Below are 21,328 nucleotides of genomic sequence, written 5' to 3'. Positions count from 1 at the left end.
GCACTGAAGAATTGGCGATTTCTATTGATTCGTGGCATATTTTCAGATATTTATACATTAATTTCGATAAAGTCACGCGGTGATCAAAGCTTTCCCAATTATAGAATCCAATTGGGGGAAAAAATTGATGAAATACAGTTAGAATAAGATTCAATTTGGGCAAAGTATGAGCTTGCGAGAGTTATGCGTGAAGAGATTTAGCGCGCTCTTGTATGAATCTCTGAAAATATGCCACGAATCAATAGAACTATTTACGCTTGCCGAACAGCACATTAGCAGGTTGAATTGGTGTTATTTTGCCTGTCTTGGTACAGTGACCACCACGTCACTATCCAAGCCGTTCCTGCGTGGCCGTTAGGCAGAATAACAGCGATTTCACACTTGCCACTCGCTTGCGTTGTCAATCGAATCTGTATCTTCATTACTTTCATCTACTCCCTTTCGCTTTGAGTAGTATAATTATCACCGAAAAAAGCCAGTAAATTAATTTCGATAAAATCTGAAGGAGTTTTAAATCGATAAACTTGGAAAAATAAAAAGAAAATCCCGGCACAGGCTCAAATATGCATAAATTAATTTGGTAAAAATCAACCGTACTTGAAACAGAATATTTTCATTAATTTGTAATTTTGGATAAATGTTCCGAATCGAATACCAGGCATTTCCCCGGTTATTCGTCGGTCGGTGTGAGTTCGGGTTTATATACAAAATTACCTCGACCATATGAATTAATAAAACAAACAAAGAATAATTTTCAAGCACATGATGTTTCGCCAAAAAAATCATACACACTCCAGCTCGTCGATCACTGCCTCCACTTGAACCAAACATCAAACGACGGAAGTAATCATCGTTCGAACTGTAAAACCCATCAAAACTTATTACGTGTTCACCATTCTTATGTTGTTGTTGCTATTACAGCATTTCTTCGTCTAACTGCTAACTGCTATGACTGTGTGCAAGCAGTGTAAATAGCCATACCTGATAGTTCCGTCCTCGATGTAGATATCCGCCTGTTGCATTCCATCGTGGTTCACCACGTGACCCCGTTTGATGTACAGTCGGTTCTGTGCACTCTGAAAAACGGCGGAAAAGAAAGAAACACAAATAATTGAAAACACTTGCCACTATGTCTAGCGATTTGTTTGGCTGCTTAGGGAAGAGCTAATCCGCGAGACTGGTTAATCAATTTCTTATGATGTCGAGAAAACTATACAGCGTAAACGAGAGAACCGAAGTAATCGCTAATTTCTCGCACATTTCCTGTAAAATTCCGATTAGGGATTTAATTTGAAGTAATGACCTCTCCAGCTGGTGCGTCCATAGCTATGAGGTTTTTTGAGCTCAACTTTCGGAAACTTAAACTCTTCGTGTTGTTCCACAGATGCATAAATAAAACGAAATAGAGCGAAATATTTGCGCGCTGTGCTTTGCTTTGATCCACTTCACTGGACGACGCGACGTTGTTAACTGCTTGAATTGCTGATTTGTTGTGGCTGGCTAACGCAAAGTGAGGATAGCTGGCCACCGGGCGTCACTCGAGCGGCATCTTATCGAGGATAATCAGTTCGGAAGTGTAGGTTGACATAGCTGTGGAAGTTTGCACCCCAGCAGGTAGAAGCTTTTGCAAACTCGTTTTGAAATGTTTGAACTGCGCAGATTGCACTGTGGGGCGACGGCGAACAATTAAATGTTTACAGTTTTATGACCATGGAGCGTGTGAGCAAGTTCAAGATTAGCCAGCATCCTTGTCAGTAAATATGATCTTCTATAATCAGTATTAAGTACGTTGTGCGTGTACATAATATATTGAAAAATCAATAGAGTACACCCAACCGGCGAATGTTAGATTTTATTACAATTCTGGAGAAGAAGAACCTATATCTAGGCTAGATGAACCAGTTGTGGCTATAGCACCAGTTGTCGCACTAGTGCTTTATATGCGAAATGGCCAATCAAATCACCACAAAACAAGTTCAGATCGATAAAGCTTATTCATATGATACGATAACACCTTTGATATCCTCCAAAACAAGCAAAGCATAATTGTAAAAATTGATTTTGCTTAATTTTTGACGTCTTTTGCACCAGTTGTCGCACTAGTGGTCCCTATTTGGCCAATCCCATAAGAAAACAATGGGATTTGCCAAATAAGGAACCAAAATTAAGAATAGTGCCACAACTGGTGCATGCGTTCCTATTATGGATTAATTAATTTTGAGGATTATAACAAATTTTGTTGTGGTTTTCACAGCAGTTCTAAGGAGCAGGAAGTAAAACCTTTCGCTTGATATATAAAGTCGACCCGCATGCCTTTTACTTATTTTTTAAAAACAGTTGTTCTTATGTATGGCGACAATTGGTACACCCACCCTATAAGAACTTGCTGGCCGTGAGCGAAGAAAACAACTGATATCCCGGCAAAAATGACGTTTGTTATCTGATTTCCGGCATTTATTTTGCTGATTTTCAGCAACTTTGACGGTAATCTCAGCAAAAAACATGTTTGCTGGGGCACGGCTGTGCGAATCTCGGAAAAAGTTTACTAAATTGCTGAGATCCTGGTAAAAAAGTGAGTACAATTTTTTTTTATAAGAATCTGACAGTTTCGCATATGCCCAGTTCTTATATAGATTTTGGTAGGTTCTTATACAGAATTTTAAGCAAATTTAACCCTTATATGCGGCCGATAGGGTACCCATGTGGCTTTTTTAACTTCAAGTTTTGATATTTTCATTTAAGGTCACTCCTGACGGAATCCAAGTTTCAAAGTGCTCGCGTTTTCGGGGGCACACCACTCGATACGGAAGCAACGCACAACTGTCATTTTTATTTTTGCGACGCAGCAAAACTAAATCAACAAAAATTACAGTTGTGCGTTGCTTCCGTATCGAGTGGCGTGCCCCCGAAAACGCGAGCACTTTGAAACTTGGATTCCGTCAGGAGTGACCTTAAAGTTATATTTCCAACCGATTTAGATAATTTTGACCGTTTTGGAAACAGAAACTCGTATATTTTTTGTCCACTGTCAAGGTTTACTGCTTTTGTCCATGGTTATGTACGGTACATGCTCTTCATGATACTTAGCATAGTATCTTGGCAGCGCACATGTTCCTTATTGGTTTCTGCGACTGATATGTGACCAGATTCCAGATTCTGGCACGGCAAATGCTGGGTAAAGCGTATGATCGTATGCTGATGAGGAACCTCCTTTCCGGAGGTGCAAATCTTACTGAGCATCTGTTCGCCATGTTAGGATCGGCTCAAAACAGCGTCTGTTCTCCATGTTAGGGGCGGCTGATCATCGTCCGATTGCCAGCGAGAAACTCTAAGTGAAACTGTGCACCATGGTCCACCGGGAATAAGGGGGAATGGTTCTCCGGAAATTTTGAGGTTTGGTGTCAGGCCCTGCAAGCCAGCAAAAAAAAAAACATAAGAAACGAACAATACGGACCGGAACCATCGGCGAAGACCACTGCGACGAAAGGGACTGGCGATTGGAAACTCGGTTCGTGGAACTGCAAATCTCTCAACTTCATCGGGAGCACACGCATTCTCGCCGATGTGCTCAAGGACCGTGGATTCGGCATCGTAGCGCTGCAGGAGGTTTGTTGGAAGGGATCAATGCATTGCAATGGTGCGAACGTTTAGAGGTAATCATACTATGACCGATAAATGAAAGAATGTACAGGTTGAGGATCAAAGGCCGGTTCTTCCACTTCAGCATAATCAACGTCCATAGCCCACACTCCGGAAGCATTGATGATGATAATGACGCATTCTACGCGCAGCTGGAACGTGAGTACGACAGCTGCTCAAGCCACGACGTCAAAATCATCATAGGAGATTTGAATGCTCAGGTTGGCCAAGAGAAGGAGTTTAGATGGACTATTGGGAAGCTCAGCGCTCACCGGCTAACGAACGAAAACGGCCTACGACTAAATCATTTCGCCGCCTCCAAGAATATGGCCATTCGCAGCATCTACTTCCAACACAGCCTTCCGTATCGGTACACCTGTAGATCACCACTGCAGACAGAATCACAAATCGACCACGTTCTGATTGATGGACGGCACTTCTCCGACATTATCGACGTCAGAACATATCGTGGCGCTAACATCGACTCTGACCACTATCTGGTGATGGTTAAACTGCGCCCAAAACTATCCGTCATCAACAATGTTCGGCACCGACGACCGCCGCGGTACGACCTAGAGCGACTGAAGCAACCTGATGTCGCCACTGCATACACGCAGTATCTCGAGGCAGCGTTGGCGGAAGAGGGTGAGCTCGATGGGGCCCCTCTTGACGACTGCTGGAATACAGTTAAAGCAGCCATTAACGACGCAGCGGAGAACAACGTCGGTATGTGGGACGAAGTCGACGGAACGATTTATTCGACGAAGAGTGCAGACAGATTCTGGAGGAGAAGGACGCAGTGCGGGTGGTCACGCTGCAGCAAGGTACCCGGCAGAACGTGGAACGTTATAGACGGAAGCGGAGACAGCAGACCCGCCTTTTTCAGGAGAATAAAAGGTTGCCTGGAAGAAGTGGAGTGCGAGGAGATGGAACAGCTGTGCCGTTCTCAAGAAACACGCAAGTTCTATTAGAAGCTAAACGCATCCCGCAAAGGATTCGTGCCTGCAAGCCGGCAAATGTGCAGTGATTATGGACGAGAACAGCTTCCCTGGAAAGATTACCTGACTGGTCGGGACACAAACCGCAAACGTCTAGCATTGCTCTTCTTTTGACGTCGAAGCGAGGACATTCGAACAGTATGTGCTCTGCAGTTTCGTCAACACCTGGGCAGTCAGGGCAGACGGGGACCTCCACGTGCCCAAACCTGTGGTGGTACTGTCGGAAACAGCCATGGCCTGACAGGAATTGCGTCAGATAGAAGTGAACTTCCCCATGGGGTCTCCCCACCCAGCTTGATATGTTAGAAATCAGCCGGTGAGTCCACCTACCTTTCGAGGAGTTATCCCACTCGCGCTGCCATCTGGCAACCGAAGTCACCCTGGTACGCTCGCGGGCTCCTCTGGTGCCACGTAGTTCAAAACACTCCTCGTCTTCCCGGATGACCAGCCCGACTGGCATCATACTCGCTATCACGCAGAATGCGTCGTGCGATACCGTGCGGTAGGCCGATATCACCCTGAGACACATCAAGCGGTAGGTGCTCTCCAGTTTCTGCAGGTAACTGGTTACCCCCAGTGCTTTTGCCCAGGACGGGCCGCCGTACCTAAGAATAGATGCGGCAACGCCTGCCAGTAGCCTACGTCTACTGGCGCACACCTTGGAGCTGTTGGACATCATCCTCGATAATGCCACCACAGCAGTCGAAGCCTTCTTGCACGCATATTCGACGTGGCTACCGAAGGTGAGCTTGTCGTCTATGATGACCCCAAGAATCTTCACACTCCGTTTTGAAGTGTCTATGTGAATGTTGTGTCGACTTACGGTTGGTTAAGAAAATTGTTTTGAGCTTTTTAGTGTAATGTCTTTACTTGTCATAAGACGAGATTGTACAAACTCGTCTTATGACAAGTGACTTACGGTTAGTGACGATAACCACCTCCGTCTTATGTTTAGCGAGCTCAAGGCCTCACGCACTCATCCAGTTTGCCACAGTGCTGATCGCGTGTGCTGCGGTTAATTCTACTTCGGGAATTGACCAGTGTCCAGTGTCACCAACGCAAAATATCGAATTCCTCGCCTTTTCCGTTGGATCGCTACCTCTGCAGTCTTTAGCACTGAGTTGATAGCATCCACTGTGGACTAACCCTTCCAAAAACCAAACTGGTTACTCGACAGGCCATCCGTACCCTCTGCGTACGGGGTGAGCCTGTTGAGGATGATCCTCTCGAGCAGTTTACCCGTCGTGTCGATCAGGCATATTGGTCTGTACGCAGATGAGTCGCCCGGAGGCTTCTCGGCCTTCAGCAACAGTAACAACTTCTGCCTTTTCCATCTCTCGGGGAAACAACACTCATCTAGGCATCTCTGCTAGCTAGTCGGAAAATGTTCGGGTTCGCTATGATCGGTGCCTTGACGCTGCGCTGTTTGGGACTCCATCAGGCTCTTCGTTCGTCACTGGAGCCACCATTTCGGCCACACTCCCAGCGCCTTGCAGCGCAGAAGGCCAGGGACTTGGGGCTCGGGACGTGAAGAGTACTTCGATAATCCTCGCCAACCGGTCCGGTGACCGTTCGGGGGGAGGGGGGGGGGGAATTGCACAGCTTGTCGAAGCACGCTCTCTTGCTGCTCTTAATGGCCTTGTTAAGTGCCAACCCGGCAAACAAAAGATCGTATATCATAGCGTATAAGTATACAAAATGGAGGCCATATACGTGCATTTTGCATGCAGTCAAATGGAGGAATGCGCCTATATCGCCTCCACCTTGTATACTTATTCGCTAGCATATGCGACTTTGTGTTGGCTGGGAATCTCGCAGCTCGAAACACTTCACGGCGGACCGCTCTTACCTCCTCGGTGCGGGCTCGTTGCGTCCTACGTCTAGCCTTGAGGCAGGCTGATCGTAGGGCTGCAATTTTGGCACTCCACCAGTATGCCGGGCGTCTGCCATTTCTTGGCTGGGCTGTCCTCGGCATAGTAGCGTCACACGTGCGTGATAGGACAGCTCCCCGCTTAGACTGTCAGTCCCAGGGCCGCGGTGAAAACTTCGCTGTCGAAGTGATTGGTCTTTCACCCACGGACCTGACAGGGATTACCCGCCCTCGGATGCTGCACACCATACACACTTAATTTTTTTTACCGGGATCTCAGCAAAATGTTGAACTTTTACCGAGAATCGCACAGCCGTGCCCCAGCAAACATGTTTTTTTCCGAGATTTCTGTCAAAATTGCTGATAATCAACAAATAATTTGCCGAAAATCAGCTAACAAACGCTGTTTTTGCCGGAATATCAGTTATTTATTTTGCTGGTGCACGGCTGTGCGGATTTTTGCCGAGCTGCAGAAATAAAAACTGAGTGTGTAGTTGATCTTGAAGCGAATAGCTAAGTGGATGTAGCCCTCGTCTACCGTCCAGTCCAGGTCAAAGACCAGACCGGGGCTGACAAACGTTACAACAATCCATGACTCAGCCTCATTCCTACGGAATGTGCTACTGGCTCCGTCATTGACAAGCACTGCGTCGAGTTTTGCAAGTGCCTCGAGTAACGCTTGTCCCCTCTGATTGGTGCAGCGGCTGCCTCATTCCACTGCCCAAGCATTAAAATCTCCCGCTATAACGAACGGGTTCCGACCTACTAGGTCGGACGAAAGCCTGTCGATCATCTGGTTAAATTGTTCTATTGGCCACCTTGGTGGGGCATAGCAGCTACAATAGAACACACCATTGATCTTGGCTATCGCGACACTCCTCGCAAAGGAGTGTTCAACCTCTTGAACCGAGTACCTTCCCGTTGTGCAGATTGCCGCCGACCTAGACCCGTCCGTCAGATTCTAATGGAAAACCAGGAAGAAAGAGCCGTCGAATTACTGGCTTTGCCACTAAAATGGCAATGCCCCCTTCGACAGGGTGCAATTCGATGGTCGTGAAAAAGGTAAAAATAGTCAATGGCCCATTTTACATTCATGATTCGCCTCCTTAAAGAAAATTAGAAAGAAAGAGCCTTTGAACGACTGGTTATGGCATTAAAACTGACAGACCCCCTTCAACAGGTCCCCTGGGGGCAAAGTGAAGGTCCTGGTGCTAAAACTTAAATGTCCCTTCAACAGGTCCCCTGAGGGCTATCTAAAGGTCCTGGAAGAAGTCCGAGTCATCAATAATCAATTTTTCATTTTTTATTCACTTCCTGGTTGTAAAACAGAAAGAAAAATGCGTTCAACGACTGGTTTTGGCACTAAAACTGAAATGCCCCCTTGAACAGGTCCTCTCTGTGCGTGTCCATTCTAACCCTGACTGATTGGCAGTGATGTTATGGAAAAAAGCTGACTGTAGACATTTCAGTCAGGTTTAATCCGGGAGTTAGAAGGTTCTAGCTCTACTGCAGCTCGAGTGACCCATTTCAGACTTCCTGGTATTTCATGACTATGAATATCCAGTTTATATCTCCGAATTTATCAATCCGGCACGTATATAGTTTTTAAAATGACATTAAAGTACAGACAAACAAATCGAAATAGTCTCACCAAAGCACAGCAAATCCAGAGGACCACAAATAGGCTTGATATTATTTTCAAAGGGCATTTGAACTGGTAGAAATTGCAAAACCAATACTCGTCCAAATCTCGGATTTCTGCTGGCATCAACTATAATTCAAAATAGACGGCGTGAATGTTCTCAATTGACCCATACTACGGAATCCTTTCGTTCAGAACGGCACTAAATTCGAAAAATCTATAACCCGTCGCAAAAATCGTAAGAATTTCGCCCCTTTGAACAGGTCCTCTGAGGGCAATATGAAGGTCTTCTTCTTCTTCGTTGGCATTACATCCCCCACTGGGACATTGCCGCCTCGCAGCTTAGTGTTCATTAAGCACTTCCACAGTTATTAACTGCGAGGTTTCTAAGCCAAGTTACCATTTCTGCATTCGTATATCATGAGGCTAACACGATGATACTTTTATGCCTAGGGCAGTCGAGACAATTTCCAATCCGAAAATTGTCTAGACCGGCTTCAACTGTTCCGGTAATTCTCACGGGGAAGAAGAGTGCAGCGAAGCACCTTTCTGTCGGAATTGTAAGGGAAACCATCGACCGACCAATCGCCAGTGCCAATTTTATAAAAAGGAAATAGAAGTCATCAAAATAAAGGTGCGTGATAACATGAGCTTCCCGGAGGCTAGAAACGAGCCGAACAGCAAGCAGGAGGTAACTATGCGCAAGCAGCAGCTTAACCGAACGCTTTCGAGAAAAGGCTCAAGGAACTCGAAGCAGCCATGGAACGAAAAGACGATGAAATCACCAAACTGCGAGAGGAAATCAAACAAAAGGATGAGCGTAACGATCAGATGATGGCCTTCATTGAAAAAAAAAAAAAACAAGCAATATGCCAGCCAAGTAAAACCGAGCCATGATAGCGAATCCGTCAGCCAGGAAATGCCGCAACATAACCGTGAGCAACGACCACCAGTCTACACAACAGCAGGCCCTACCACTCGATCCAGGAATAATTCCTCAGCCATTCAGGAGACAAAGCGTGGACGAGCTCCTAAATACAATCTTCCAAAACCCACCACCTCACTAGATCCAAGCCCGCCACCGAAAAAACCGCCGTCACCCACTTCACGGCAATGGACTTCTCCAGCGAGGAGTCGGAGATACCGGAGACTAACTCTAATCAAGGTTTTCGATAGTTTCACTCCCCAACATCGCATGGAATACAATGACGACCAAGATATGAGCACGCATAATGAGCTAAATCGGTTCGGAAGTAGGGAAAGTGTAGTACCTCTTCCGACGCAAGTACGGCAGTGTGACGGAGCCATCCGGGACGTCTTACCCCAACCCGTTGATGACGAATTTGCATCCGTAGCCGATGGAAATATTGATCGCACCACGACACCGGTAACTTGGGATAGAAGGCAGGGAGAAGGGGTAGCCATTCTATGCTCTCATTACTCTCAGGACACCGAGACCGCATGATAGACGGCAGGGGGTAGGGGTAGCCTTCCTTTACCCTCGCCGCCCTACACCAGCAACAATGAAGCATCCAGCACCTACGACGGAAGCGTCAATAACGAAGCAGTTGATTGTACTACACAAAGCCTTTCCCCAGTGCCGGCAGATCTGGAAGCTGCCGTGTAGTAGTTTTGGTAACGGCTGGTATTGTGGGGAAGGCATCCCATCCGGACCAAATGCCTTCCGGCCAATCTCGCTCACCAACTGCATGGCAAAGCTCCTCGAGAGAATTGTTAATCGGCGACTGATCACCGAACTCGAATTGAGTGGACGGCTCGACAAGCGCCAACACGCTTTTCGTGCTGGACACGGTACCGACACGTACTTTGCCGAGCTTGAAAGGTCACTCCCTACTACCGACGAGCACTGCCTGATAGCATCCCTGGATCTATCGAAGGCGTACGACACCACATGGCGACACGGTATATTGCGAACTCTAAAGTCTTGGCAAATACGTGGTCGGATGCTCAATCTGTTGCAAAGTTTCATCTCGGAACGCACTTTCCAGGTGTCCATAGGGGGACATATGTCTCAAGAGTACTTCCTGGAGAACGGGTTACGTCCTGTCTGTGACGCTGTTTCTCGTCGCGATGCAGCCTATTTTTCGTGTGCTGCCTGCAGGTGTTGATATCCTTCTATACGTGGATGACATCTTCCTCGTGGCGCGTGGGGAAGGTTTAAACCGCCGACTGCAAACCACCGTCAAAGCTGTGGACAAGTGGGCAAAGAGCGTGGTGTTTTTCATATCTGCAACGAAGTCCCAGACATTTTATTGCACCCCTAATGCGCATCGACAGCCAGCGCAAGAGATCAGCATCGATCGAACCCCAGTTCCGAAAACAAACCGCCTAAGGATCCTAGGCTTCACTCTAGACCGAACGCTCACATTCAAACCGCACTGTACAGTCGTAAAAAAATCGTGCGATTCACGCTCCAGGCGAAGAATCCAGATTATTGGAGCGAAACTCCCGCGTTGTAATCGTACAACCCTGCTGATGGTTGGCTCGGCACTGGTCACTGCAAAGCTGATATATGGAATAGGACTAGTGAGTCGAGGAGGTCCTGAGACTCTGCAGACTCTCGCTCATCCGTATAACAAAATGGTACGTTACGCTTCCGGAGCCTTTGTTAACAGCCCTATCATCTCAGTCATGGCCGAAGCTAGAAGTCTCCCCTTCGAATTCCTCGCAGTTCAATGTATAGCACGAACGGTTATCCGGATCCTAACCAAAAGCCAAAACATCAGCACCCATCCTCTGATCCGGCGAACATCAGGTCGAATTTTGGAACTTACGGGCACAGCACTTCCGGCTGTCGGTTATTTAGTAAGACAAAGCAATCGATTCAAGAGAAGTGAAGTTGCGAGAAGTGAAGGGTGTCACACACAGATGGATGGACCAGGCCAACGCCGCTGATCAGCGTGTACTGACACGTCTAAGGATTTGCCACACGAGACTGACTCTTACGCTTCTGTTAAAGAAGGATCCTCCACCCACATGCGAATACTGCGGAGTAGGGTGGCTCAAAAAACACTTTTTCAAATTTTTTGATGGGCTGCCTTCTTATTCGGTTCTATTTCATGCCCTGATGCTCTGGACAAAATTTCAGCCAAATCGGACAACGTTTGGGCGGTGCTAAACTCGTTGGAAGTTTATATGGAAAAATGTATACAGAAACATCCATAAACAGTGATTTGCAGTTGGAAGGTACAATTTACGATCAAGAACAATGATACTCATTCAGTTCTTGTAGAATTAAATACAGAATGTTATGCTGAAAACCGCGAGAAGATTAGAGTTTATCAGGCAAAGATATTAGCATTTTACTGGAGTGTTGTAGGAGTGAATTCATTTCTTTTCAAAGGTAAAAGAAACGAAATTTGCTCAAACCCCACTTCAGAGAAATGTTAATAAATTAGCTGGACGAGTTTAGCACCGCCCAAACGTTGACCGATTTGGCTGAAATTTTGTCCAGAGCATCAGGGCATCAAATAGAATTGAATAAGAGGGCGGCCCATCAAAAAGTTTGAAAAAAGTTTTTCCTATACTAATTTGAGCCACCCTACTGCGGAGTCATATTTGACGTACGGCACCTGATCCTTCAGAGTCGATAGGTCGTAGGAGAGAGGGAAAGCAACAGAATCAGAACATCAAGTCTGAGAGATGCACTGAGTTATAGCGAGGAAAACACCAAAAGATTAAATTAATGATTTCGTGTGTGTTACTTCTACGTGAAGTTAAACGATTTACAATGATATGGAAATGCTAATATCATCTTCCAAACTTGGACGTACATGTTCATGATAGAATTAGAGGTGAAAGTATAGAATTGATAGTTTCGTTAGGATACGGCAGCCATGAAGAATATTTTTATAGAAGTCGATTTTAAAGCGAGCGGAGGGCAATATTTGTGATGGAACATATCACACGACGTTCCTTCTGCCAAGCTCCCTTCCACACTGATATTCTTCCCTCCCCCTTCATACGGGAGCTTGGAAGAAGGAAGGTCGTGTGATATGTGCCATCACAAATATTGCCCTCCGCTCGCTTTCAAATCGACTTCTATAAAAACATTCTTCATGCCTGCCGTATCCTAACGGAACTATCAATTCTATGTACGAACATGTACGTCCAAGTTTGGAAGATGATATTAGCATTTCCATATAACCAAAAGATTGTTAAAATTCTTACACGAAACAAGACTGTACACGAAACTGTAAATGGCGAAAGAAAGAATGAGAGCGCACATCGACACCGGAAAATCAGGAAAAACAGTTCGCACCCAGCATCAAAACCGAGGAAAGCAGTATTTGCAACTACGATGCAGTCGACAAACTACACAAAGTCTTTCCCCAGTGCCGGCCGTTGCCGGTGTATCAGGAAGGAATCGTGTAGTAGTTTCGACAACGGCTGGCACTGTGGGGCAAGTCTTACCCACAGGCCAGTCCCCAGTTTTTCAACCGCAAATCTATACTGCCGCGCCTGTATTTTTTCCAGGTTGCTGCCATACCAGACCTGATGAAAAAAGGCTTCCTGATGAAAAACTTTGAAAAAAGGGCCTACGCATGATTGGTTTTGGTGCTAAAATTGAAATGTCCCCTTCTACAGGTCCCTCGGGGGCACCCCAGCGTCTCCAGAATCAGTCAAATCGATTATTTTCCTTTCTTTTCCTTTCTTACATCCTCGCACTGGGACAGAGCCTCCTCGCAGCTTAGTGTTCATTAAGCACTTCCGCAGTTAGTAACTGCGAGGTTTCTAAGCCAAGTTACCATTGTTGCATTCGTATATCATGAGGCTAACACGATGATACTTTTATGCCTGAGACAATTTCCAATTCGAAAATTGCCTAGACCGGCACCGGAAATCGAACCCATCCACCCTCAGCATAGTCTTGCTTTGTAGCCGCGCGTCTTACCGCACGGCTAAGGAGGGCCCCATCAAGAGGATTCATTCAAATTAATTTGTGGCCTGTGCCCTTTAAAAACACATTACCGGAACTGATTTTAAAGAAACGGCCATATCTCCCTTGATTTTGAATCGATTTCAGTTCCCAATATATGGTTCAAATTAGCATTAGCATTATTATTATATTTGTGTTAAGCCATAACTTAAATCTTAATCTTCAAATCCATAATCTTAAATTTCATCACTAATTTAGGGTTCTGAACCTACCCTTGGAAAACCCGGCATATCTCCGGATTCCTAAGGCCATGGCCGGTATCGTAAAACTACATTAAATTTCCACACCCAACCGGCGGATGTTAGATTTTCTAACAATTCTGTATAAGAATCTACCAAAACCTGTATGTTAGAAAAGCTAACAAAATTGTTAGATTCTTATACAATACTTGTATAAGAATCTAACAATTTCGCATATGCCCAGTTTTTATACAGGTTATACCAATCAGTATGTTTCATAAGGGCGCAACTGTATTGATCAATTTTATCTTTCGTTAATAATTCAACAATGAAAAATAGTGGTTGTTGCCTCTGCTGTAAGATGCAATCATCTTTTATCACACAAAACTATTCAATATTCGACAAACTGCCGCATTCATAAGAAGAGAACATCAACGAAAGGAATTCGATAAAAGCAGTTACTCCATTATGATACTAAGTGCAAGATATAAGACGTGGTCAACCAATTTTTCGCGCAAGAATTTGCTCATGGATTGACCATTTCATGCAATCAAACGGCCTATCAGGTATGTATTAAAAACAGCGTGCCCAAATTAAGCCTATACCGTGAAATTTGGTTGACGCCAATCATTCTTGATTGGGCGCTTCTCGATGTCAATCACCTAATCAATCACCACTTAACCCTCTGGATTAGGAGTGAACTTCCGACGGCCGGCACTTCCAAAATTAACAAGGTGACATCAGCGCAAGCCAATTGGAGTTGATTTCTGTGTTTGTACGTTCCTACTGGGGATGAGTCCGCCCCCCTTGAATTAGCCTAAAACCTATCCAGCAAACTAGTTGTCATGAATAAAAGTGCTATGGTGTTTAGATCATGTGGAGGAAAGAAAATTCATTATGGCAAATTAAACCAACACTGTGCAAGCATGCGATAGTTTCGTGGATTGATGGCCTCTTCGCAAGGTACATTCTATATTTAAGGTGTGGTGAAAAAAAAAACCTCGTGTTACATTACGAGAAAGCTCAACAGTCTGCCGTTAGAAATTATGCATGGTTTAGTTTGTATCAAGCAAAAAAACCGGAAACGAACAAACAGGTGAATTATAGACGGATAAGCGTGTCCGTTCGTACACTTTAGCCTCATTGTATGATGGCTGGTATACAGTATGCTGCGGGCAATGTCGGTATAACATATAAAGGTTAGTAACGTTGTTGTGGATTTCGAGTCAAACATTCATCAACTGGAACATCTGTTGGTCTTTCTCGAAAGGCAGTTTTGTTTTTAGTCCTAGAGTTTCAAATCTGGACTATCATAGTTTTGATCGATTGATGAAATTAGCAAATATAATAGATTTCACCCAATATTTTTTTTACACGGTTGGTATTCTTCAATTTCCCGGTTAACCTGATTTTCCACAGCTTTTTAAATACCAACCGAATTTTCTTTGATTTTTTGTGATTTTTTTCATGGGGTTAACTCATAGTTTCATCAACGCTAAAGGTCGTAATCAACTAAAACCCACCCGTGTAAAAAAAGAACCGGGTGTATATTCTAGACATCAATGAGTATTATTTGAATACACAGGATTTTGTTTTTACACGATTTTTTTTCGCTCGTATTTTTGATTGTGTGACTTCAATTTACCACCAAACTCTTCGCAACATGTTTCAAAAAATCCAGAATAAATCGAAGAAAAATCACATGATAATTAATATGCGTTAAACATTTAGGATGAGCGGAAAATTGAAAACATGTAAATCGTGTAAAAACAAAATCCAGTGTAATGTCTATAGAATGCTTTCATTCGTTGCTAGTCATCATATTGGATATATGCTGCTATCAATAAATGCTATTAAAATTAATAACAAACTGGAGCAATTCAGTGGCTCCGGCTTAGTAACTTCTCATCGCTCAAACACCTAGCCTTATAACGGCTGATGATTTTAATAGCTTATTTTCAATGGTGACACACCTTCCGCTCTATTACATCGAAATATCTACACAACAATTTATTTAACCAAAATTATGATTGCTTAGACACAACAAGAAGTTTGTTTTCCATTGTGAAGATTTAGAACAAAACACCGTTATTTGAACTTACCTGTAAATGAATCGGCACTTTTTTAACTGGTGCTGCTGGCGCCGCCATTATTACTATTTATCTTCTTACTCCAACGAGCTCACTCACAATTCCACGTTTCGCTTTGTACACTTTTCTACACTCGCTTACACTTGTATCGTTTTCATAAACAGAAACAGTTGTTGCTCTCAATTATAACTGTGGAAAGGATAATTTACGTTTATTGATCATTAATAGCCGATAATCACATGCTTCAATTACGTCGACGTAAACTTTCCCACCATTATTACGAGCCGGTACACCACCCCAATACTGGCCGCAGCATCAGTTACATAAACCACCCATATCCGAACAGAACCGTTTTCAACGCACTGCTGCTTTTCATCGACACTTTCTCGGTCGTTGAGCACCACTTATGCTTCGGTGCTAATCCAAACACATGATGGGTCGCAACTCGCTAACACGCAACTCGGGCATAGATTTCTCAAGTCATTCGGCGATCTCTGGATCTACACGCTGTGTTGGATCGAATTCGCGCCTTCCGAATCGACCCATTGCATTGCGTTGGTCACGGTGGATGGTTTCGATCGCTTTTGTTGACCCATCCACCTTGTCGAGTGGAGTGTACGAATTGTTGCTGCGGAGTTTGAGAGAAATGCTCGAAAAAACCTTCGAAAGTGGAAATGAGTTAAACCAATATTTATCGCACCTTCAGCCTAATGCTCAGCCAGCGATACAGCAAGGGAGAGATCTGAGGGGGGTTAGATTTGTTATTGGCAGCACCACCGCTGGAAATGATGATGACGCTCATTTGGCGGATTGGTTTTGATACCGTTTCGCTCTCGGGAAGGGAGGAATATGTGTGGAGAGGTAAATTGACCTGATTTCTGATCAAATTGTGTATGAAACATGAACAAACATGATTTATTGGGCAAATGCTAGTCAAATAATGCAGCTCGTTTCCAATTTTTTGTAGCTAACGAAAAAAGAAGCAGAAATATTATACCAGAGAATTAATTTCGGGAATCAAAAGGTTTCTAAGTTATTTTGATACTCGGTTATTCGGGAAATTTTCTTGAGCACTTGTTAACTATTATCTACTCAGTGACTGAGTAAAATTGTATTGCTCTCTGTTTCTTTCCACGGAAATTGAGTAAAATTTCCTTGAAAAAAAAGAGATGACAATACAATTTTACTCAGTCACTGAGTCGATGAAAGTTAGAGTGAAGGTCAAACAGACCGCATTGTGCTGAAGAAAGTTTTTTATACTATCCGGAGCTATTTTAATTTCTACAGTGCTTAGCACGCGATATTTGTACATACTGATCCCGTTACGATCTTTGCTTGGACCCGTGCACAATGGTCGGAACCCGTGATTTGATGAACTTAATTATTTTGTGCCCAAACGGCTGATATGATCTAAATAGTGTCTTCAGAGAAAAAAATCACAAAAATATTGCCCACATTTGAGTGGATTTTATTTTTCAATAGTACCTACTATTGAAAAAGTTGAAAATCTAACTTTTTTCACAAACTTGATAAAAAAAAAGTTTCTTCGGCAAAGTTGTAGATCTAGCAAAAATATGACATTTTGCTATAGAAACTTTTTTTCTACGATGAATACTTTTGGAGATATGAGCGTTTTTTATGGAAACTCCCTTAAATTTAGTATTTTTGGTATAACTTTTTTTCTAAACAAAACTCAGGTTTGTGATGTTCTACAAAAATGTGAGCACTAAAAAACTACGCGTTTTGATAAATATAAAACTTTGCTACGACAATTATATCTAACTTTTAAAGTAAATTTCACCCTGATTTCAATTGCGTATAGGGGAGAAGGTGGCAAACCGAATCACAACGTCAAGTACTCTTCTGGAAGTTTAGACTTCATACTATAAAGTAGTGAGTGCCAATTCATAAACAAAGAATTGACGTAATTAAAAAATATGGAGTTTTCTTTAGAAAAATACACTATTTTTCAATAAGATGCGTATAGGGGAGAGGGTGGCACACCGAGTGAGTGCCAATTTACACACAACAACTAGGGTCGGCTTCGACAGTACCTGAGAGGGAGCCCTCGAAACTACGCATCAAATTAAATAAATACTGTCGTCAGACAACAATTAAATTTAAAACAAGAAAATAACAATCAAAGTAAGCGCCACCTGAGAGGCCAATTTTGTTCTGCGTTTTTATGTTGCCTTATGTCGTTTTCGTTTTTGAGGTGTAGCGACACCGTTTAGTGCAGCATTTTGCACGGCAAAAACGAACGTTTTGAGTGCAGTTGGGTTTGTTTGTTATGGATACCTGTTGGATACCATAAAAAGAAAACAATAACAACGTGAGAAACTTGACAACAAACTACACTACACGGCACACTCTGATTTTTTCTCGTGCTACACTGCTTGTTCCAGTGCAAGAAAAATACTACACTGGTGTAGCACGAAAATCAAAAACGAACATTTTCGGTGCAAAAGTGTAGCACGAGTGTAGCTACACCGCAAAAACGAAAACGACATTAGAGAATTGGCTTGCATTGTTTTCGGCTTGTACTGTCAGTTAGATCTCGGCTCAGCTTGACACGCACATTTTTTAAACCTATTTCTCCCCCACAGGATAGTATTATACTCTACTCCGTAATTTGATATGCATATATGGAAGAGATGGGACCATTCTTAGCCATCTTTCGACAAGATGTTGTTGATCTAGTGGAAGTTGTGGACCTAGCAAAAATATGACATTTTGCTATAAAAACATTTTTCCATAATGCATATTTTCGGAAGTTGCACGGAAGTTGTAAGCCAAATCAATTTGCTCAGTATTATCCAGTAAGTTTCATAATATTATATAACAAGTCAACCATTAGGGGCCCTCCTTAGCCGTGCGGTAAGACGCGCGGTTTCAAAACAAGACCATGCTGAAGGTGGCTGGGTTCGATTCCCGGTGCCGGTCTAGGCAATTTTCGGATTGGAAATTGTCTCGACTTTCCTGGACATAAAAGTATCATCGTGTTAGCCTCATGATATACGAATGCAAAAATGGCAAAAATGGTAAACTTGGCTTAGAAACCTCGCAGTTAATAACTGTGGAAGTGCTTAATGAACACTAAGCTGCGAGGCGGCTCTGTCCCAGTGTTGGATGTAATGCCAAAAAGAGGAAGAAGAAGTCAACCATTATGGCTTGTTTTTTTCTTAGGCATATGGGAGACTTCAAACTAAGAAAAATTGAAAGCAGTAGATAAGAATGATTCCTCAATGTATGTGCAATATAGAATCCTAATAGAAACATAAAAATATTATAATAAAAATGTCAAACATTGCGAGTATTTAAATCACCCATTTGATCATCCTCTAACGTGAGCCAAAGCTCATTTTTGTAAAGTAATTAGAAACCGAAAATATTTAAAATAATAATTACCAATTTTAAGAAGCCACCCAATAAGGTACGAAGTTGTTTTGCTGGAAGAAATCCCATTCCAGGCATCGGCTAAAAAATCAATGATATTAATATTATTTTCCCAAGAAAGTTGAAGCGCCATCTGTCTTCCTAGTGGCTTAAAAATATATAAATATTTAACATAATTATTCACTTAATTAGCGCCCACGAAATATCTATCACTACTATTCAATGCAGCACAAGCTATCACATAACTATTCGACAATGTTTGCCATCTCTCTCCCTGTCTTCTTCTGTAACATCCATAACTACTTATTCAATGTTTATTAAGTAATTTCATAGTTACCAATTTTCAGGATTTTATACCAAACTACTATTTATGCATTTGTATATCCAAGAAACTAGCTTAATAGTACTCTTATGCCATAGGAAAATTAATTTGACCAGACCGACAAATGAACCCAGTCATATCGACAAAATTAACGAAGGAGATGTGCTTAATCTGCGTCTTGAATGACCCGAGAATTGTCGATTTCGACACGTCTCACTTAAAACGACCGTGTATGTCAGATGGGAGGTATCGACAATTGTCATTTCATTCGAAACGCCTCACCTCATACGAGACTAAGAATAAGCACAAGTTGTCAAAGGCAAGACACTGTTGTTACTATTCTAGTTATTTATGTGTGAATTGGCACTCACCAAACCTTCACACCTTTAAACTATAGAATGAAAACTTTCTAAAATGTGCCTGACATTGTGTCTCGGTGTGCCACCCTTTCCCCTATACGCATCTTATTGAAAAATAGTGTATTTTTCTAAAGAAAACTCCATATTTTATAATTACTATAAGTCTAAACTTCCAGAAGAGTACTTGACGTTGTGATTCGGTTTGCCACCTTCTCCCCTATACGCAATTGAAATCAGGGTGAAATTGACTTTAAAAGTTCCATAACTTTTGATATAACTGTCGTAGCAAAGTTTTATATTTATCAAAACGCGTAGATTTTTAGTGCTCACATTTTTGTAGAACATCACAAACCTGAGTTTTGTTCAGAAAAAAAGTTATACCAAAAATACTAAATTCAAGGGAGTTTTCATAAAGAAACGCTCATAAAAGTATTCATCGTAGAAAAAAAGTTTCTATAGCAAAATGTCATATTTTTGCTAGATCTACAACTTTGCCGAAGAAACTTTTTTTTATCAAGTTTGTAAAAAAAGTTAGATTTTCAACTTTTTCAATAATAATTAACATTGGAAACAATTCTTCTCCTCTCGAATTGAGCTGATTCGATTTGATTTATGACGAAATTGAGCAAATCAAACCTACCTCAAACGATCTATGCAAATAAGCAAAGAATTCCGCCAATTTTGGTATCTGTTGCCGAGTTTTCTGGCTTTAAGAATGAGATTTTGAGTAACCTTCAGGGAATCAAAGATTGCCAGGAAGGGTAACTGCCGCGTTCTGCCGGAATCCTTTGACGATTGCAAACGTCTTTTTCAGTAGTATTTTTTCACGTACGACGACAAAACTGAACGATTGTTCAAAGTCGTCTTCATAGGTCTCCCCAGTCAGTGATGATAAATCACTGGATGAGATTATCAGACCGCATCGTGCTTTCGTGCTGAGCGGTTCTTTTCTCTCTTTGCGGAAGGAAGTTTTTAATACTACCCGAAGCTATTTTAATTTCAACAGTGCTTCTCAGCGCTATTTGTACCCACTGATCGCGTTACGATCTTTGCAAGGACCCGTGCCTTCGTTTTACGTTTGACCCGTTTGCGGAAGTAAAATTTCGACAAGCGGTGGTAATCATGCAGAGACACCGTTTTGGGAAAAAACCTCTTAGAAGGTCGCGTCTCCACGCTCAGCAATGAGCATTAATAAAAACAAGAAGAAGAGGGAATCTCTGAATTCTCCACTTCCTTCAAAGAAACAAGGTTTCAAGACCGTCCTACCCAAGCGCGGAAAAAAAGAAGGAAGCTGGATACTTCAGATATTCCTTCTAACTCTAACGTTGACATTTATTTCTTCTTCTATCAAACTGAGCAATCAGTTCGATTTGATTAATGATGAATTTGAGAAAATCGAATCTACCTCTAGCTCTAGCTCGAAATCGGGGGCTTCTTTGGACATTTTGAAACAAGAATTATAACGTAAATATCTATCAAATTTCCATTATCACCATTCAGGTGTATTGTTGATAGATGGATGGCTACTTTCTTTTTCAAATTTTGTATTTATTTCGATTATTTTTTTTCAGAAAATTAAAAATCCAATGTAGCCCCTGTAATCAGAAGAAGCCCCGCACGACGGTAATTAAGATGAAAAAGAAAACTCACTCTGGTACTCCCCAGAGGGGCATTTCTCAAGAATTTTATTTAGTTCATTTTAACAAAAGTAAACTAAATAAAAAGGAAAGGCTGGAAAAGGCCTGTATTATGTCCCATGTCCGTGTTTCATGGGAACATTTCCGCAGGCCTAGGGAAATGTCCAAAACCCCACCCAGTGCCGTAAGTGCCCAAAGTGGGGTAATGGAACCAAACATTGTCACATGGATGCTAA

General features: G+C 42.7%; 1 protein-coding gene across 7 annotated transcripts in view; it reads right to left on the bottom strand.

Annotated features, from left to right (window-relative positions):
* The window catches only part of LOC134220371 (dihydropyrimidinase), a 117,671-nt gene that overhangs the window by 49,993 nt on the left and 46,350 nt on the right, over nt 1-21,328 (bottom strand). For 5 of the 7 annotated variants that reach the window (XM_062699418.1, XM_062699421.1, XM_062699419.1 and 2 more), the window contains 2 exons: nt 15,391-15,567; nt 982-1,076 (listed from right to left, as the gene is read on the bottom strand). In XM_062699418.1, coding sequence (XP_062555402.1) covers nt 982-1,076; nt 15,391-15,438 — 143 coding nt within the window. In that variant the 5' untranslated portion in view covers nt 15,439-15,567. Of the gene's footprint in view, nt 1-981; nt 1,077-1,303; nt 1,497-15,390; nt 15,568-21,328 lie in introns of those variants that run through there. The other 2 variants (XM_062699417.1, XM_062699416.1) reach the window with 2 other exon arrangements.

Source organism: Armigeres subalbatus, chromosome 3 (assembly GCF_024139115.2).
Source record: "Armigeres subalbatus isolate Guangzhou_Male chromosome 3, GZ_Asu_2, whole genome shotgun sequence".
NCBI lineage: Eukaryota > Metazoa > Arthropoda > Insecta > Diptera > Culicidae > Armigeres > Armigeres subalbatus.
The sequence above is the reverse complement of the archived record's forward strand: the minus strand, read 5'-3'. Positions and strand labels throughout refer to the sequence as shown.